The sequence below is a fragment of the Bactrocera latifrons genome, unplaced genomic scaffold, assembly GCF_001853355.1.
Source record: "Bactrocera latifrons isolate USDA-ARS-PBARC rearing strain unplaced genomic scaffold, ASM185335v1 scaffold_258, whole genome shotgun sequence".
NCBI classification, from domain to species: Eukaryota; Metazoa; Arthropoda; class Insecta; order Diptera; family Tephritidae; genus Bactrocera; species Bactrocera latifrons.
In genome coordinates, this window is record NW_017536163.1 from 351,681 (window position 1) to 368,408 (window position 16,728).

At 38.5% G+C, this 16,728-nt stretch overlaps 1 protein-coding gene and 1 long non-coding RNA gene across 8 annotated transcripts in view; one reads left to right on the plus strand and one right to left on the minus strand.

The window, feature by feature from the left end:
* Nucleotides 1–14,759, plus strand: part of LOC108969561 (titin-like) — a 259,294-nt gene extending 244,535 nt beyond the window's left edge. For 4 of the 6 annotated variants that reach the window (XM_018934355.1, XM_018934356.1, XM_018934357.1 and 1 more), the window contains 9 exons: nt 6–3,961; nt 4,040–5,642; nt 5,710–5,997; nt 6,070–6,307; nt 7,343–7,514; nt 7,594–7,780; nt 10,350–10,695; nt 10,774–12,094; nt 14,444–14,584. In XM_018934355.1, coding sequence (XP_018789900.1) covers nt 6–3,961; nt 4,040–5,642; nt 5,710–5,997; nt 6,070–6,307; nt 7,343–7,514; nt 7,594–7,780; nt 10,350–10,695; nt 10,774–12,094; nt 14,444–14,584 — 8,252 coding nt within the window. Of the gene's footprint in view, nt 1–5; nt 3,962–4,039; nt 5,643–5,709; nt 5,998–6,069; nt 6,308–7,342; nt 7,515–7,593; nt 7,781–10,349; nt 10,696–10,773; nt 12,095–14,443 lie in introns of all 6 variants that reach the window. The other 2 variants (XM_018934354.1, XM_018934361.1) reach the window with 1 other exon arrangement.
* The window catches only part of LOC108969569, a 319,863-nt gene that overhangs the window by 273,285 nt on the left and 29,850 nt on the right, over nt 1–16,728 (minus strand). The window lies entirely within an intron of this gene.

The window sequence follows — 16,728 nt, forward strand, 5'->3', positions numbered from 1 at the left end:
TACAGCAAATAAGACATTGGACCTCGACACTATGGATGCCCAGCGTTTGGAGAAGATTCGCCAACTTGAGAATTATGCACCGCCCACTAAAGCCGTAGTGGAAGAGAAGGGTCAAAAACCGATATTCTTAACACCGCTCAGCAACTTGGAACATCTCAAGGAAGGCGAACATGCTCATCTGGAGTGTCGTGTCGAACCAATTAATGACCCTAACTTGAAGATTGAATGGTTCTGCAATGGCAAACAGTTGCCAACTGGTCACCGCTTTAGAACTACACACGATTTCGGTTATGTCGCTTTGGATATATTGTATGTCTATGGTGAAGATACTGGTACCTACATGTGCAAAGCTACAAATTTGCTTGGTGAGGCTGTCAACACCTGCAATGTGCGTATATTGAACCGACGCAGCATGATTCTGGACACCCAGCATCCAATTGCTTTGGAGAAAATCCAAAAATTGGAATCTAAGTCTGCACCGGCACGCACCGAACCTGGTGATTTGCCTATCGGCCCACCACACTTCACAGTCGAACTTCGCGGCACCACCGAGATCTTTGAGGGTCAAACTGCGCACTTTGAGGCACAGGTTGCGCCCGTTCATGATCCCAATTTGCGCATTGAGTTCTATCACAATGGCAAGCCACTGCCATCGGCTTCACGCTTCCACATTACTTTCGATTTCGGTTATGTTTCTTTGGATATTACACACGCAGTCCCAGAAGATGCTGGTGAATATTCCGTCCGTGCTATCAACAATTTGGGTCAATGCGTTTCTTCAACTAGCTTGAAGGTTAACGCACGTGGTACTATTATTTCGGAAAGTCAACATCCTGAAGGTTTGGAGAAGATTCGTAAACTTGAATCGAACGCTCCATTCCAACGTCCCGAAGTAGAAACACCTGGCACCCGTCAACGTCCAGTGTTTACTCAACCACTGCAAAATATCGATCGCATTAATGAACATCAAACTGCACACTTCGAGTGCCGCCTTATACCGGTTGGCGATCCAAATCTAAAGGTGGAATGGTATCGCAATGAGAAGATCATTGAGGATAGCTCACGTATAACCAAGCAACATGACTTCGGATTTGTCTCTCTGGATATTTCACATATTCGCAAAGAAGATGAAGGTGTTTACATGTGTCGCGCTGTCAATCCATTGGGTGAAGCAGTCACTACCGCATCTATGCGTGTAGTTTCTGAAGCCTCAATTCAAATGGATACCCAACATCCAGATAGTATCAGCCGTATCCATCAACTTGAACGCCCATCCGCACCACGTGCTGAAGAACCAGAACGTGCTTTCGAGAAGCCAATATTCACGCAATTACTTACCGGCCCATCAGAGTTATGGGAGGGTCAACATGCACACTTCGAGGCACGCGTTGTACCAGTTGGTGATCCATCACTGAAATTCGAATGGTATATCAACGGTGTTGAGCTGCAAATGGGCTCACGTCTACGCACCACACACGATTTCGGTTTCGTTACACTCGACATTAACGCAGTGGTGCCTGAGGATGCTGGTGTATACATGTGCCGCGCTTATAATGCAGCCGGAGAAGCTGTCTCCTCTACCGCTATGAAAGTTAAAACCAAATCTAACATTGCCGGCGAACCTTTGATTCCCGAATCGTGGGAAGCCATTCGTCTGAAGGAGGCTGCCATGAACCGTGTACCAGAAATGTTTGTAGACACAACACCACAACAGGCTCCAGTCTTTACTACACACTTACAGAGTTACGATAAGCTCTCAGAAGGTCAACATGTACTGCTCGAAGCTCAAGTTGAGCCACGTGCCGATCCAAACTTGCGTATTGAATGGTTCAAAAATGGTATTTCACTTACCACTGGCTCCCGTATACGCAGTACCTTCGACTTTGGCTTGGTTACACTCTCGGTTAATGGATTACGTTCTGATGACTCTGCCATTTACACTTGCAAGGCCACCAACCAAATTGGTGAAGCTGTATCGACATGCAGTCTCAAGATTGAAGATCGTCATTGGTTGCAAGGTGAGTCACTACATCCAGACTCTTTGCCACGCATTGGAGAATTGGAAGCACCCAAACCAGGACGCCCTGAGGCACCAGAACCGGTTTACGAAGTGCCTGTGTTTATCACACATTTGAATAATATCGAATGTAAGGAGGGCGATAATGTACGTTTCGAATCGATGGTCGAGCCCTCTCGTGACCCAACAATGCAAATTGAATGGTCCTACAATGGACAACCGCTACAAGCTGCCGCTAAATTTAAGTCAATTTATGACTTCGGCTATTGCGCTTTGGACTTATCGAACACCTATCCAGAGAATAGTGGTGTCTACACGCTCAAAGCAACTAACAGCAAGGGTTCAGCCACTACATCTGGCACACTCAAGTGCACAGGTGGTAAGACCTTCTACTTGGACACTCAACATCCACAAGGTGAAGCCGGTTTGGAGGCTGTTAGAGAAACTGAAGAAGAATTGGCCAATCGTTATTCGCGGCAAGTTTCTAAGCCCGAAACCCAATATCCAGCACCAGTTTGGACCAAACCATTGCAAGCTGAGTTCCATCTCTCAGAGGCACAAGCCTTACATTTGGAAGGTAATGTTGAACCTAAGGAAGATCCCAATCTCTTCATTGAATGGTACTTCAACGGCAAGATTCTACAACATGGCTCACGTTTCAAGATGACTAGTGAATTCGGTTTCGTCACCATGGACTTAACTGAGGTCTACGAACGCGATCAAGGTATTTACACATGCAAGGCATACAACAAGGCTGGCGAAGCCTTCACCACTACCACCATCTTCTGCACTAGCAAGGAAAGCATTATCGAGAAAACACAACATCCAAAGGGTGCTGAAGGTTTGGAACAAATTCAAGACTTGGAAGAATCACTACGTAAGGATGGCACAAAACCAGAGAAACCAGAAGAAGGTATGGCACCACGCTTCACCACCGAATTCATTGACATCAAGGATGTTGGTGAGGGTGAGATTGCTCACTACGAAGCCAATCTTGTGCCAACTGGTGACCAAAGTATGGTCATTGAATGGTTCTATAATGGTAAAGTTTTGGAGGCTAGTCATCGTGTGCGCACCATCTACGCTTTCGGCATGGTAGCTTTGGAAATTCTTGGCACCAAGATCGAAGACTCAGGCACCTACACTTGTCGTGCCACCAATAAATATGGCAGCGCTGAAATTAGCTGCGTTCTTGAGTGTGTTGAAAAGCCGCGTGGACAGAAACCACGTTTCACCTCACACATTCAATCATTGGAGGGACTCAAGGATGGACAGTCGGCTCATTTCGAGTGCACACTCATACCAGTCAATGATCCTGAACTTAAAGTTGAGTGGTATCACAACGGAAAACTGTTACGCCACTCCAACCGCATTAAGACCGTATCCGATTTCGGTTATGTTGTTTTGGATATTGCTTATTTGCAAGACCACGACAGTGGTGAGTATATGTGCCGCGCCTACAATAAGTATGGTGAAGATTTCACACGCGCTACACTCAACTGCGGCGGTCGTGGTGGCGTCTTCTATGACAGTTTGCAACCTGATTCACTGCCAAGAATTCGTGAACTTGAATGCCCACAAGGACAACAGGCTGATACCGGTGCACCAGTGGTCACTGAACCACCTAAATTTATTACACAAATTGCTGATATCACAAAACTGGTTGAGGGACAGAGTGCGCACTTTGAAGCACGTCTTACACCGGTCACCGATCCAGATCTTAAGGTCGAATGGTATTTCAATGGTAAGAAGTTGCCACATGGTCATCGTTTCCGCACCTTCCACGATTTCGGCATTGTAATCTTGGACATCTTGTATTGTTACGAAGAAAATTCCGGTGTATATGAATGCCGCGCCGTCAACAAGTACGGTGAAGATGTGACACGCGCCACGCTGAAGTGCACTTCCAAGGCCAACTTGATTCTGGACTCACAACTGCCACGAGTAAGTATTTCAAATTAAAATTTCTTAAAAAGAGGTCAAAATAGTGACTTTCTCCTTTATTCTTATACACTTCTACAGGGCATGGAAGGCGGTTTGGAGAAGATCGCTAACCTCGAATACAGCATGGTTCGTACACGCGACGAAACTGTTGAGGAAACCAAGGGCAAAGCACCCGTTTTCACCGTACCACTCGAGAATATCGACAATATGCGTGAAGGCGAGAATGCACATTTCGAGGCACGCGTCACACCCACCGACGATCCACGCTTGCGCGTTGAATGGTTCTGGAATGGACGTCCACTTAAAGCTGGCTCACGTTTCCGCACATTCTGCGACTTCGGTTTTGTTATTTTGGAGATCTCACCTGTTTATCCCGAGGACTCTGGCGAATATTCTTGCCGTGCTATCAATGAATACGGTGAGGCTGTAACCACTGCCACCATGAAGATACAAGGCAAACGCAGCATTATCATGGAATCTCAACTGCCCAAGGGTATGGAAGGTACTATTGATCGTATTGCCGAACTTGAGGGTCTGGGTGGACGAAGCACAGAATTCGTGCCTGAAGATGACAGTGGCAAGCCACCAGAATTTATTACAACACCATTTGATATGGTCATCACCGAAAATTCGCTGGCACACTTCGAATGCCGCTTGCAGCCAGTTAATGATCCAAGCATGCGTGTCGATTGGTTCCACAATGGTAAAGCTTTGTGGGCTGGTTCGCGCATCAAGACAATCAATGATTTTGGTTTTGTCATTTTGGAAATTGCCGGTTGTTATCAACGTGATACCGGTTTGTACACTTGCAAGGCCACCAATAAACATGGTGAGGCGACAGTTTCATGCAAATTGCAAGTCAAAGGCCGTCAAGGCATTATCGTAGAACCGCAATTGCCTTCGAACTTCCGCACCGGTACTGAAAGCTTACAGAAATTGGAGGAGAGCATGCATAAACGTGAAGAAATCATCATCGATGAGGAGCAACCAAATCCACCTAAATTCATTGAGGAAATTAAGGATAACCTCGATGTGCCCGAAGGTGGTCCAATACACTTCGATTGTCGCGTTGAACCTGTTGGCGATCCCACCATGCGCATTGACTGGTTCTACAATGGGCGTCCTATGCCCACTGGCTCTCGTGTACATCAGCTCAACGATTTTGGCTTCATCGCTATGGATATCGACTACATTTATATACGCGATGCTGGTGAGTACACTTGTCGCGCCACCAACAAATGGGGCACTGCCACCACCACTGCCAAGGTTACTTGCAAGAGTAAGCATAGCATTGTGTATGATACACAATTACCTGATGGCATGACGGCTGAGAAGTTGAAGGAACTTGAACGTGGTCGCATACCCGATGTACCCAGGATTGAGGAACCCGATTTCGGCCCACCAGAATTCATTACGGAAATTCAAAATGTAACCGCTGAAGAATCCGAACCCATGCGCTTCGAGTGCCAAGTGGAACCGAAAACCGATCCCAATTTACGTGTGGAATGGTATCGCAATGGCAAGTTGTTGCCCAGTGGTCACCGTTACAGAACCATTTTCGATATGGGTTATGTGTCACTTGATATTCTTTACGTCTACGCTGAAGACTCTGGCGAATATGTTTGCCGTGCGGTGAACAAACATGGCGAGGCGCGCACCAAGGCGACAATTTCATGCAAGAGTAAGTAGACAGCACAGAGTAATACTCCAAAATATTTAACTAATGACCATTTATTTTCTGCTTAAAGAACTACCAACAATTATGCTGCAAAACCAAGTGCCACGTGGCATGAAACCCAATGAAACACTCACTCAAATGGAGGCCACCATTAAGAAATATACTTCAGAAGTGCACCTGACTGAAGATGATCTCTTCGATCCGGATCGCAAGCAACCACCACGCTTCGTTACACAAATCAAGGATCAGACCACACTTACCGAAATGGCAAAAACTAAATTTGAATGCCAATTGGCGCCAGTTGGTGATCCGAACATGAAGGTTGAATGGTTCTTCAACGGCAAGCCATTGTTGTACAGTGAGTATCAGTTTTCTCTAAAGGTTTCGAAAACTATACATTTTCGCTAACTTTTTACTTCGCATCTCGCAGAGAATCGCTTCCAACCTATCTACGATTTCGGTTATGTGGCCATGAACTTTGGCTGGGTCTATCCGGAGGACAGCGGCGAATATGTGTGCCGTGCCACCAATCTCTACGGCAAGGATGAGACTCGCGCAATCATTAAGATCTCTGGCAAGCCTGGCATTGTCTACGACTCACAGCTGCCAGCTCATATGCAGGAGACATCTATACAGCGCATTCGCGAAATGGAAGCATCTTGGCAAGTGTAAGTAACGTGCTTAACTGAATACCGGTTTATTTTATTTTTTTATAATAAATGGTAGTTTATAAACAGTATGGCTGTTAGGAGTTGCCGCCTTTTTCAAAATTTATCTGATTTATAATTTAGCAAGTGAAGTAGTCATTTGTAAAATGAAGTTTTTTGATAACTGATTTTCAAAAGCTTTTTAAAACCTCTGTAATTCATCAACCAAAAAATTCGGGTTGCCATTCTAACTATTTTAATACAGATTTACATTCATATAATTAAACATTATCACAATATGCAAATGTAGAGGTACCACTTCAAAATTTCTTCAATATTAACAAACAGTGTTGCCATATTTTTATTAAAAAATTTTAATATTGAATTTTTTTCATTACCAATAAAATATCTTAAAAAATGTAATTCGGTCTGGCAACACTATTTTTTAATTTCAACCATAATTAATTACTAATATCAATTAAATAAAGTACCGATTCTCTCAATTAGATATCTCTATATCTAATATCGTATTAGCAGCGCTGCCATTTTTTATCAAATAAAAAAGGTGCAAAATTAGTTTTTTAAACCAAATTTTTAGAAAATAATATATAGTATCTTTAAGAACAATAATGATGTTAGCAGAGTTGCCATATTTTTTCAAAAACAATTGACAAACTTAATTTTGCACACCAAATTTTTTGAAAATAATATATAGAATTTTTAATAACAATATTCGGTTTGGCAGAGTTGCCATATTGATTTAAAAAAAATTGACAAACTTAATTTTTTACACCAAATTTTTAGAAAATAATACATAGTATAATAAAAAAAGAAGAGATAAATTTTTTTAAGAAACTAAATTAAATATTGCCTTATTAAACAATAGATAGATTTCGATTATTCGATAGACTTTGAAAAATTAATTTCCTTAAAACTAGTGTCCTAGGAATTTTCTGATTGTGAACTTTCCTAGTCAATGAAAAACGAAAATCTAAGAAAAACTTTCAAAATTTCTCAAACATTAACAATCTCGTTATCAAAATATTATTTTCACAGTGTACCAGAGGAGGTCGATCCCGATGCAAAACCACGAACCAAACCAACTTTCGTCAGCAAATTAGAACCACAAACCGTTGAGGAGGGCGAACCCGCACGTTTCTGTGTACGTGTAACTGGCCATCCACGTCCCAGAGTTATGTGGCTCATCAACGGACACACCGTTGTGCATGTAAGTCAACACAATAAAAAAAAAACGAAATAGTAATTATGATAACAGTTACTAACGGCAATTCTTTCATAACAAACAGGGCTCACGTTACAAGCTAACGAACGATGGAATGTTCCATTTGGATATTCCAAAAACACGACAATACGACACAGGCAAAGTCGAAGTGATCGCTAGAAATTCGGTTGGCGAATCGATCGCCACCACCGAACTGAATGTGGTCGAACGTTCAGATGATTATCGCGGTGTATTAAAGAATTCACCACGTCGTAAGTACACGCTGGATACCTTATGTACATTTACTTACATAGCACTACAGAAATTAACACAACTACTCTTAGCTTTTCTAATACGAAATTAGTTTATAAAAACAAAATTAAAAAATAAAAATATTTTTAAACACTAGTATAGACAGTTATGCACTCCAAAAACAATAACAAAAAGACTTTGTAATATATATATATACGCATTTATTTTTCAATACTCACAAACGAATGTAGTTTATAGGTGTTCTCTTTTGAAACAAATTCAAATTTACTACTTTTTCAATAACAAAAAATACATTAAGCATTGTATATATATACATAAACATTTTCACCACGACCACAACCAAAAAACCACCATTGGAAGCGTATTTTATTATATTTGACCAAACTAAACACGCTCAAAAATATATTCAAAGCAATAGGTAACCAATAGGTAATCCTAAATGTAAGCATTTTTCAAAATGCTAACGGTAAAAATCAGCGTGTTTCAAAAACTTGCAAGCTTAAGACTCTTTCCAAGCACACAAACGATTATTGCATTTGTGATAGCCACAATACTCCAGAGCACTGACAGAACCGCATTTATTTTAGTCTTTATAAAAATTTAAAAAAAATTTCCAACAACTCGACACAAATTTTCGTAAATGCGAATATACATATATGTAATATATACAAAAAAAATATTTCAACCCAAATATTATATAAGGCTACTCAAAACTACAATTTAACAATCACCAACGAGTAGCACTATACTACTGTCGCTCTCTCTACAAAAAGTTAAGAACATCAAAACTCAGAGCGTAAGCAATATTCTGACAATTTTCAAAATAGCGAATTACCGTTAAGTACCATAGTTATTATTTAAATCAACACACACAAACACGCAAGTGCTTCCTACACACACAATGAGATCTGAAAAAACTCCCATACCGACTCCTAAATGCCATATATCCTGATATATCCTTCTCCGAGAAAATCCCCAAAAAATTACACGTCCAAGCTGCTTTCTATCCACGAAGTACTACCACTCCAGCCTGCTGACGCTTTTGGATGAGCGCAACGTCTCTAGCTGACTCAATGCGGAGTTTCGATGCAACGCTAAGGTTTATAATTATATACTCTGTGTGTCATTAAAAGCAGTAATGTTGTAAATGTCTATGTAGTACTTGTTTGGTTTAGTGTATAATCAGTGAGTATTTTGTACTTAACATGGTTTTTTGCAGTGTGCTGTAGAGATTTTTGGTAAAAATGTTGTTTACTTTTTTGTATAATTTTCGAAAATCACAAGCTTTTTTGAGGCATGTTGGAAGAGTTCGCTCATGCACTCTCTGTCTTTATCTTTCACTTTGCTTTACACAAACGCTCTCTTTCTCTCTCTATCGCTGTCTTTCTTTACTATGTGCTCGTTCACTATCCGTCGAACGATATACCTTTCTATATGTTTTAAATATTTTTGGGTATTTTCAAAACCATTTAATTTAGTATCGTGAATTTATAATTCACGAATTTATAAAATAAAAAAAACATCCATTCACTCAAAGACCTATCTTTATCATAACATTAGCCCCAACTTCAATGAAGGCTTAATTGCATGCTTTCTCTGAACCATAAATCACCAAATCACAACTCGTCTTTTAACTTTTTTTTTTTTAAGTATTTGCATGTTTCTTGCATGAATTCGTTTGTGATAAATTTAAGCATTATCATTAGCCATCTTCGATTCGCCAGTATTTGAAAAGTGACGAATCAAACAGGCAACTAGCATAAACCGAATAAACTACCATAGCTGTGTATAGCTTTTTATATTAGCCACCCAAGCTTCAATCAAAAAACTTTTTAATTGATTTTAGATATAAGCTTTTTGCCCCTAAAATTAGCGAGCAGCAGAAAAATTGCGAATCGAAGACGGCTATTCTATGATTTAGAAAAACATTAGGTCGATGTGATCAAAAAAGTGGTGAATAATAGTTTAATACCTCATTAAAATGAGGATCTTTAAAAATGTTGGCTTTATCAAAGTAAACTTCTTATAAAATGTCAAGCAGTATTTACATAATACTATGAGTAAGAAGGTAGAAGTTCAAGTTTGAGAAAATTCGTTGATTACAGAACTTTAATAAAGCCTTTAATGCTATAAGAAACCATACATATCCGAAGAAAGATACTTTAATATGAAATGATGCATGATCCAAAAATCATAACGTAAACCAATTTTTGGATCCCTCACATAAAATTTGAAAGCTCAAATCTAGATTTTAAGCTCTCACATATAATTTGAAGCTCAAATTAAACCATTAACTGAAAGAAATGTAAAATATATGCATGTTTGTTCCAAATTAGTTTTTAAACGTCAAATGTTCCGAAACCAGGTAAGATCCACTATGTTAGAACCAACCTCGGATCGTTAAACGTAAATTAGTAAAATGTATATTTTAGTTTTTTTTCGCTTAAAGTTTTACTACTACTTTCTGCGTAATTCTAAGTATTGCTTTAAAGCTGTAATTTATAAATACCCACAAAAATATATACCGACTACTTGATTCACCGTATCTACTAATTTTCCTGCCTACAGCTTGGTATGACTATGAGCTAACTGCTTATCAGAAGGAACGCCAAGAAACCGAGCTGGAGAAGATATTCGATGAGCGCAAACAATATTTGGCCGATCAAGGTAAACCACTAAAGGGTGTTGAACACTTGAAACCCAAACAACTCAAACCCGAAACACCCGAATGGCAACAAACCGTTAATGCCAAACGCAGTGAGGATTACTATAGTAAATTGCAAGAATTAGAAACCGAGCAATTGCTGAAGGAGACCAATTTGCGCAAGGAAACTCATCAATATGCGATACCCGGCGAGAAGGTTGTGCAGAGTTCTGCTGCCAAGGGCATGGCCAAGTCCTACGAAGAGAATCTGTAAGTTTACAAAACACAAAATTTCACTTTCAATGAAGCGATGCTAAGTATCTTCCCTCCATACATTTTAATTTTTAGGGAAGAGCAGTCCACAACAACAACCACGGCAGCTGCTAAGAAGATTGTAAATAAACCACCAGTTGAACCCGCTGAATCCTCGGTGCATGGACGTGAAGTCTTTATGAATAAGCAACAACAAACACAGAAGGAAGTTGTTGGCGATTTGGAGATTACACGCAAGATTACTGCTACCGAAACTACGGAAATGGAGCATAAGGGCACCGTGCAGGAGCGCGTTGTCAAGGGACCCGTGCAACCCTCGAAACCACCAGTGTTCACCAAGAAGATACAACCATGCCGTGTGTTCGAAAACGAGCAGGCTAAATTTGAGGTGGAATTCGATGGCGAACCAATGCCCACCGTTAAGTGGTACCGTGAAAACTTCCCCATCAAAAATTCACCGGATTTGCAAATCCACACCTTCAGCGGCAAATCCATACTGATCATACGCCAAGTGTTCGTCGAGGACTCGGCTGTATTCTCCTGTATTGCAGAGAATCGTGGAGGCACTGCAAAGTGCAGCGCCAATTTGGTGGTCGAAGAACGTCGTCGTGCCGGCAAGGGTGGCCTAACACCACCTAGCTTTGTGAATGTGATTCAAAGCACCACTGTTGCCACTGGACAATTGGCACGTTTCGACGCCAAGGTAACTGGCTCACGTCCGATGGATGTCTACTGGTTGAAGAATGGGCAAAAGGTACAGCCAAGCATCAAATTCAAAATGCTTGAAGAGGACAATGTATACACACTACTCATTATTGAACCATTTGCTGAAGATTCAGGCCGTTATGAATGTGTTGCCGTTAATGTAGCCGGTGAGGCACGTTGCGATGCCGATTGCATTGTTCAATCGCCGACTAAGCCAGATAAGCCCACAACACCGGGCAGCGAGAAACCCCCACATATTGTAGAGAAATTGAAGAGTCAATCGGTGGAAGAGGGTAGCAAAGTAATCTTCCGTTGTCGCATTGAGGGTAAACCCACACCAACAGCACGTTGGTTGCGTGGTGAGAATATTGTGAAGCCATCGCGCTACTTCCAAATGACACGTCAAGGGGAATACTATCAACTGGTGGTCTCTGAAGCCTTCCCTGAGGATGAGGGCACTTACAAGTGTGTCGCAGAGAATAAGCTGGGCAGTATTCAGACCAGCGCTCAATTGAAGGTGCGTCCAATTGAGAATCTCGACGCCCCACCAACCATTACCGCACTGAAGGATGTCTCCGTGTCGGAGGGTATGCCAGCACAATTCAAGACCACCGTTACCGGTAAAGTGAAGGCGACCAGTGTGCAATGGTTCCGTGAGGGTTCTCTTATACCGGAAACTCCTGACTTCCAAGTGAGTATTTTGTTATGGTTCATATTTTGATAACCTATATTGATAGTATGAATACAAAAACAAATCATAGACTTTATAAATGTATATAAATGTTAGATAAACATATTAAGGGGTATCCTTCTTTTTGAGTATAGAGAAATATCGAATATAAATTTCTAAGTTTCAGAGGCCTCTTAAGGAATTTAAGTACAGAAAATATATATGACAGTTCTCCTTATTTAATAAAAAACATATTTAAATTCTCTTACCGAAATTATGCGAATTATAACCTACGTGCTAGTAAATTCTTATTAAGAACTCTATAAAATAGTGGACCCGTTTGAATTCTCCGCAACTTATATTAGTTTGTCAAAAAAGTCTTGCGGTATTTTCGCTAGTTGGCGCTGAGAGCGTGTAGTTCTAGTTTTATTCGTCGCATCGGGTCATGCTATACCTTTTTGGAAAGCTCATCTCACGCGCTAACACGTGTTTGATTGATTGTCGTTTCTTTTAAGTCGTTCGTGAGTTATAGCGTCGCAAACATGGAGCAAAATAAAGAGAAAATGCGGCATATTTTACAGTGCTACTACGATAAAGGCAAAAATGCATCTCAAGACGCCAATAAAATTTGTGCAGTTTATGGACCGGATACAGTTTCCATTTCCACCGCACAACGATGGTTTCAACATTTTGGTTCTGGTGTAAAGGTGGTCGAAGATGTGCCACGCTCCGGAAGACCTGTCGTCGAAAATTGCGATAAAATCGCTGAATTGGTCGCAAGAGACCGGCATAGTAGCAGCCGTAGCATCCGTTAAGAGCTGGACATGAGTCATCAAAACAAAGTTTATGAACAATTGAAAATTCAATAAAAAAAAATACCGCAAGACTTTTTTGACAACCTATTATATACTTCTGCTGAATATATTAATATTTTTAACAACTTAAAATTCTGAAAATATGGAAATCTGTATACCATTTGCTTGTTCGATTCACTAGTTCTTGAAATCTCTTGGTTATATGTCAAGTTCACATGCCAAAAATACTTAAATCCGCTCCGTACAATGTTATGGTCATAACGACTTTGAAAATTCTCTTTTTCTGAGTCTATTAAACATTTTAATTCTCATCGCTACTTGAGCATTTTCTCAACGCATTTAGTCTGATATTAGAAAGGATTTTTACCTCAATATTCAGTACTCCTAGGGCAAAGAAAAAACCTTTCTAAAACTACAAGTCTTCGGTAATCTGCTGTTACATAACTGGAAGAGTTAGTTTCTAAAGGTCACAACTTGCATTTGTAGAACAAATCAAATTATACGGTGGATAATATACATACAAACTAAACAAGTCTAAAACTGATATATTAAAAAAATATTTTGAAGGGGGTTGCCACTTGATTGAAAATTTATCGCATCAAAATTATTGCGAACACAAATTTTTACAAATTGCCTATCAAAGTAACAACATTTAAGAATGTTAAAACTATTTTTAAAAGGGATTGCCACCTATTTACAATTTTTAATCTGACAAAAATCCTCATATGGCAAAATAGATTGAATTGCGCAGTATGGATAATAAACTAATCAGATATAGGAAAAAAGAGTTGGAAAAATTTATGATGGCGTTGCCATCTGTTTAAAATTTTAGCTCAATAACATATTAAGGACACAAGTGGTCCGCATTGTAGACGCTTAACTGAAGAGACCTACAAATACTATAAATATTTTTATAAGAAATTGCCACCTGTTTAAAATTCGGTCAAAATGTTTAGTTTGCTAAAATAAATGAAATTACACACAAAGCACAAAACTGTATGTTGAGATAAACTTTTGTCGAAATGTATTTGAAAAATGTTGCCACCTGACTGAACATCTTTCATTTGATTAAATTATAAAAAAAAATGTACAAAATGAGCAACAAACTGAATATATTTAGGAATAATGTTTGGAGAAAATATTTTTTAGAAGTTTTGCCACTTTTTTAAAATTATGAGGGTGATCCAATTGTATTTGACAAGTGTTGCCACCTGCGATACAAATTTTCAATTGAAAAAATAAATGAAATTGTACCAAATGAGCAACAAAAATATATATTTAGGAATAATTTTCAAGAAATGTTCCCACATGCGTGAAAAATTTTCGTTTCTTGAAGTAGACGAAATTGTATACCATGAGGAATAAAGTAAATATATTTGTAAATAATTTTAGCTAAAAATATTTTTGACAGGTGTTGCCACCCGTTTATAATTTTTAAGTCTGGAATGTAATATGGGTACCAAAAAGAAGATTTTAAATTAGATCAAATACATAGAAATATATTGGTATTCCCTAAATTTTTTTTATTTATTTACTATTTACATTTTAATTGCAGATGATCTTCGATGGAAACAGTGCCGTATTACTTATTGGAACAACTTATGAGGAGGACTCAGGCATATTCACCGTACGCGTAACCTCATCAACTGGACAGGTCGAGTCATCAGCTAAGTTGACTGTTAAAAGTAAGGATTGAATTAATAAGAAATTTACAAACAAAAAACAAGCAAACGAAAAGCAAATATTATAGTGAACGCATATGCAAAAAAAAAAACGTTAACGGACGTAGGCTAAAACGTAAACCGAAAGGAGTTCTTAGCTAATCCAGAAAAAAATATTCAAATTACAAAATAAGAACAACAATAACAAAACCCGAAAACGTTGATGAAGAGAAAAAACAAACCCAAAAAAAGAACTTTCAAAACAAAGTGTTCACTTTAAGTAGTATGAGACATATTTTAAAGAATACCCGCAATTACTAGTCGTAAAAAGTTTGAAACAATATTAAGAAAATTTTTCTGCAACCACTTACCTTTATAAATATTAATATCTTATTATTATGCAAAAGTAAAATTTATACAAAAAAAACATAAAACGAATTTAAAAAATTTATATAAAAATTAAAAAAACATTTTTATTACTAATTTAAATAATAATAATAAAAAGTGCGCAATTGACAAAAACAAAAAAATAAAAAATATCGAAAATCAAAATGAAAAAACTAAATTTAATTTTGTCAAGTTAAATATATATGAAAAATTGCTCGATTATTTAGTGGAAAGCAAAAGTTGAGTGCCACAAACGCGGCCACAGCAAGTGCTCAATTGTGGAATGTATGTGTACAATAGATTCCACATTGTATTTTCCATTAAAATGTTGCATAAACACACAAGCAGGCGAGTGAATGAGCATACAAACATAAGTTGTGGAATTATTAATTTGCTCAAGTAGTGTAGTACAGGGCGTATGAGCAACATTTTATAATTTTACTCAAAAAGTCAAAAACTTACATACATACATACGAGTACATACTAAATATCAGGCCACTGCGTGCATTTGAGACTAAAAAGTAAAAAATTCTAATTCTAGCGCACACACACGCATAATTTCTTTATGAATGTGGAGAAGATATTGTGAAGCGCTTATTAGAAAATTGGGCAGCGAGCAGAAATTTAAAAATTCGAAAATTTTTACTTAGTGCCGTGCGCAAAACGCACATTCATTTTAACAAAACAACACAACAACAACAATAATAATAATGAAAGAAATTAAAAATACAAAGCGACTGACTACAACATTTTTCTGTCATCAACAATGTTTAGGAACACACGGACCACGGACCTACTTCGAAAAGAAGCACATTTGTACATAAGCACGTTTGTAGCTTGCTACACTCAGCGCGCTTTATTGGTAATAAGTTGAAATATTAGCAGGATGCTTGTGCATATGTAGATATGTATGTATATAATAGGTATATACATATATATAATAATAATAATGGCATATAATTTTTAATGACACTGCCAACAATTATTAAACATTATTGCCAAATGTATAGTGTCCGGGCAATAACTGTAAATTCCATTGCATTGTTGCACTAAGTATTACAATGACTAGACGCCGTGTATACATATAAATATACATATATACATATACATATATATGCATTGTAACACGATTTTGGACACACCTGCCTAACGGGGTGCATCACTAAAAAAAATTGAAAAAAAAAAATCAGCAAAAGGGGAACAAATGTTTCGTGCGCAAAATTTAGGTTGTTGCGGCACCCCCCTGCACTCCTCCTTCCGCAGTTCCGCAGCTCAAAACACACAAAACCACTAGCTAAGTGTGCATTAAATACACATAGTTGCATACGCTCAGGTATATATAGTATGTGTGTGTGTGAGTGTGCGCGTGTGTGCTTTGTATGTAGTCATGTACAGTCATGCATAAAAATATGCGTTCATATTGTGGAAACAACATAAATTTTGACATGAAGTAGCGTAACGCGCGCAGTCAAATTAAAAATGAAATGAATGCTCGCCCGCCTGCTATTCTTAGCTCATCCATATTGCCGTGTGTGCGGCTGCTGATAGGAAAGTCTTCGTCGATACATACATATGTACAATGTATTTAGGTATCTTTGTAGCTGAGCGTACGTGCGAAATTGAATATTGATCGATAACGGTTAAAACGGCAAATCAATTATTTAAAATTTTTTGGAAATTTTTATATTTTGAAAATTTACAATTTTTTGGGAATTTTTATTTTTTGAAAATGTTTAATGTCTTGAAAATGTTTAACTTTTTGAAAAATTGTATTTTTTAATGAAAAACTTAT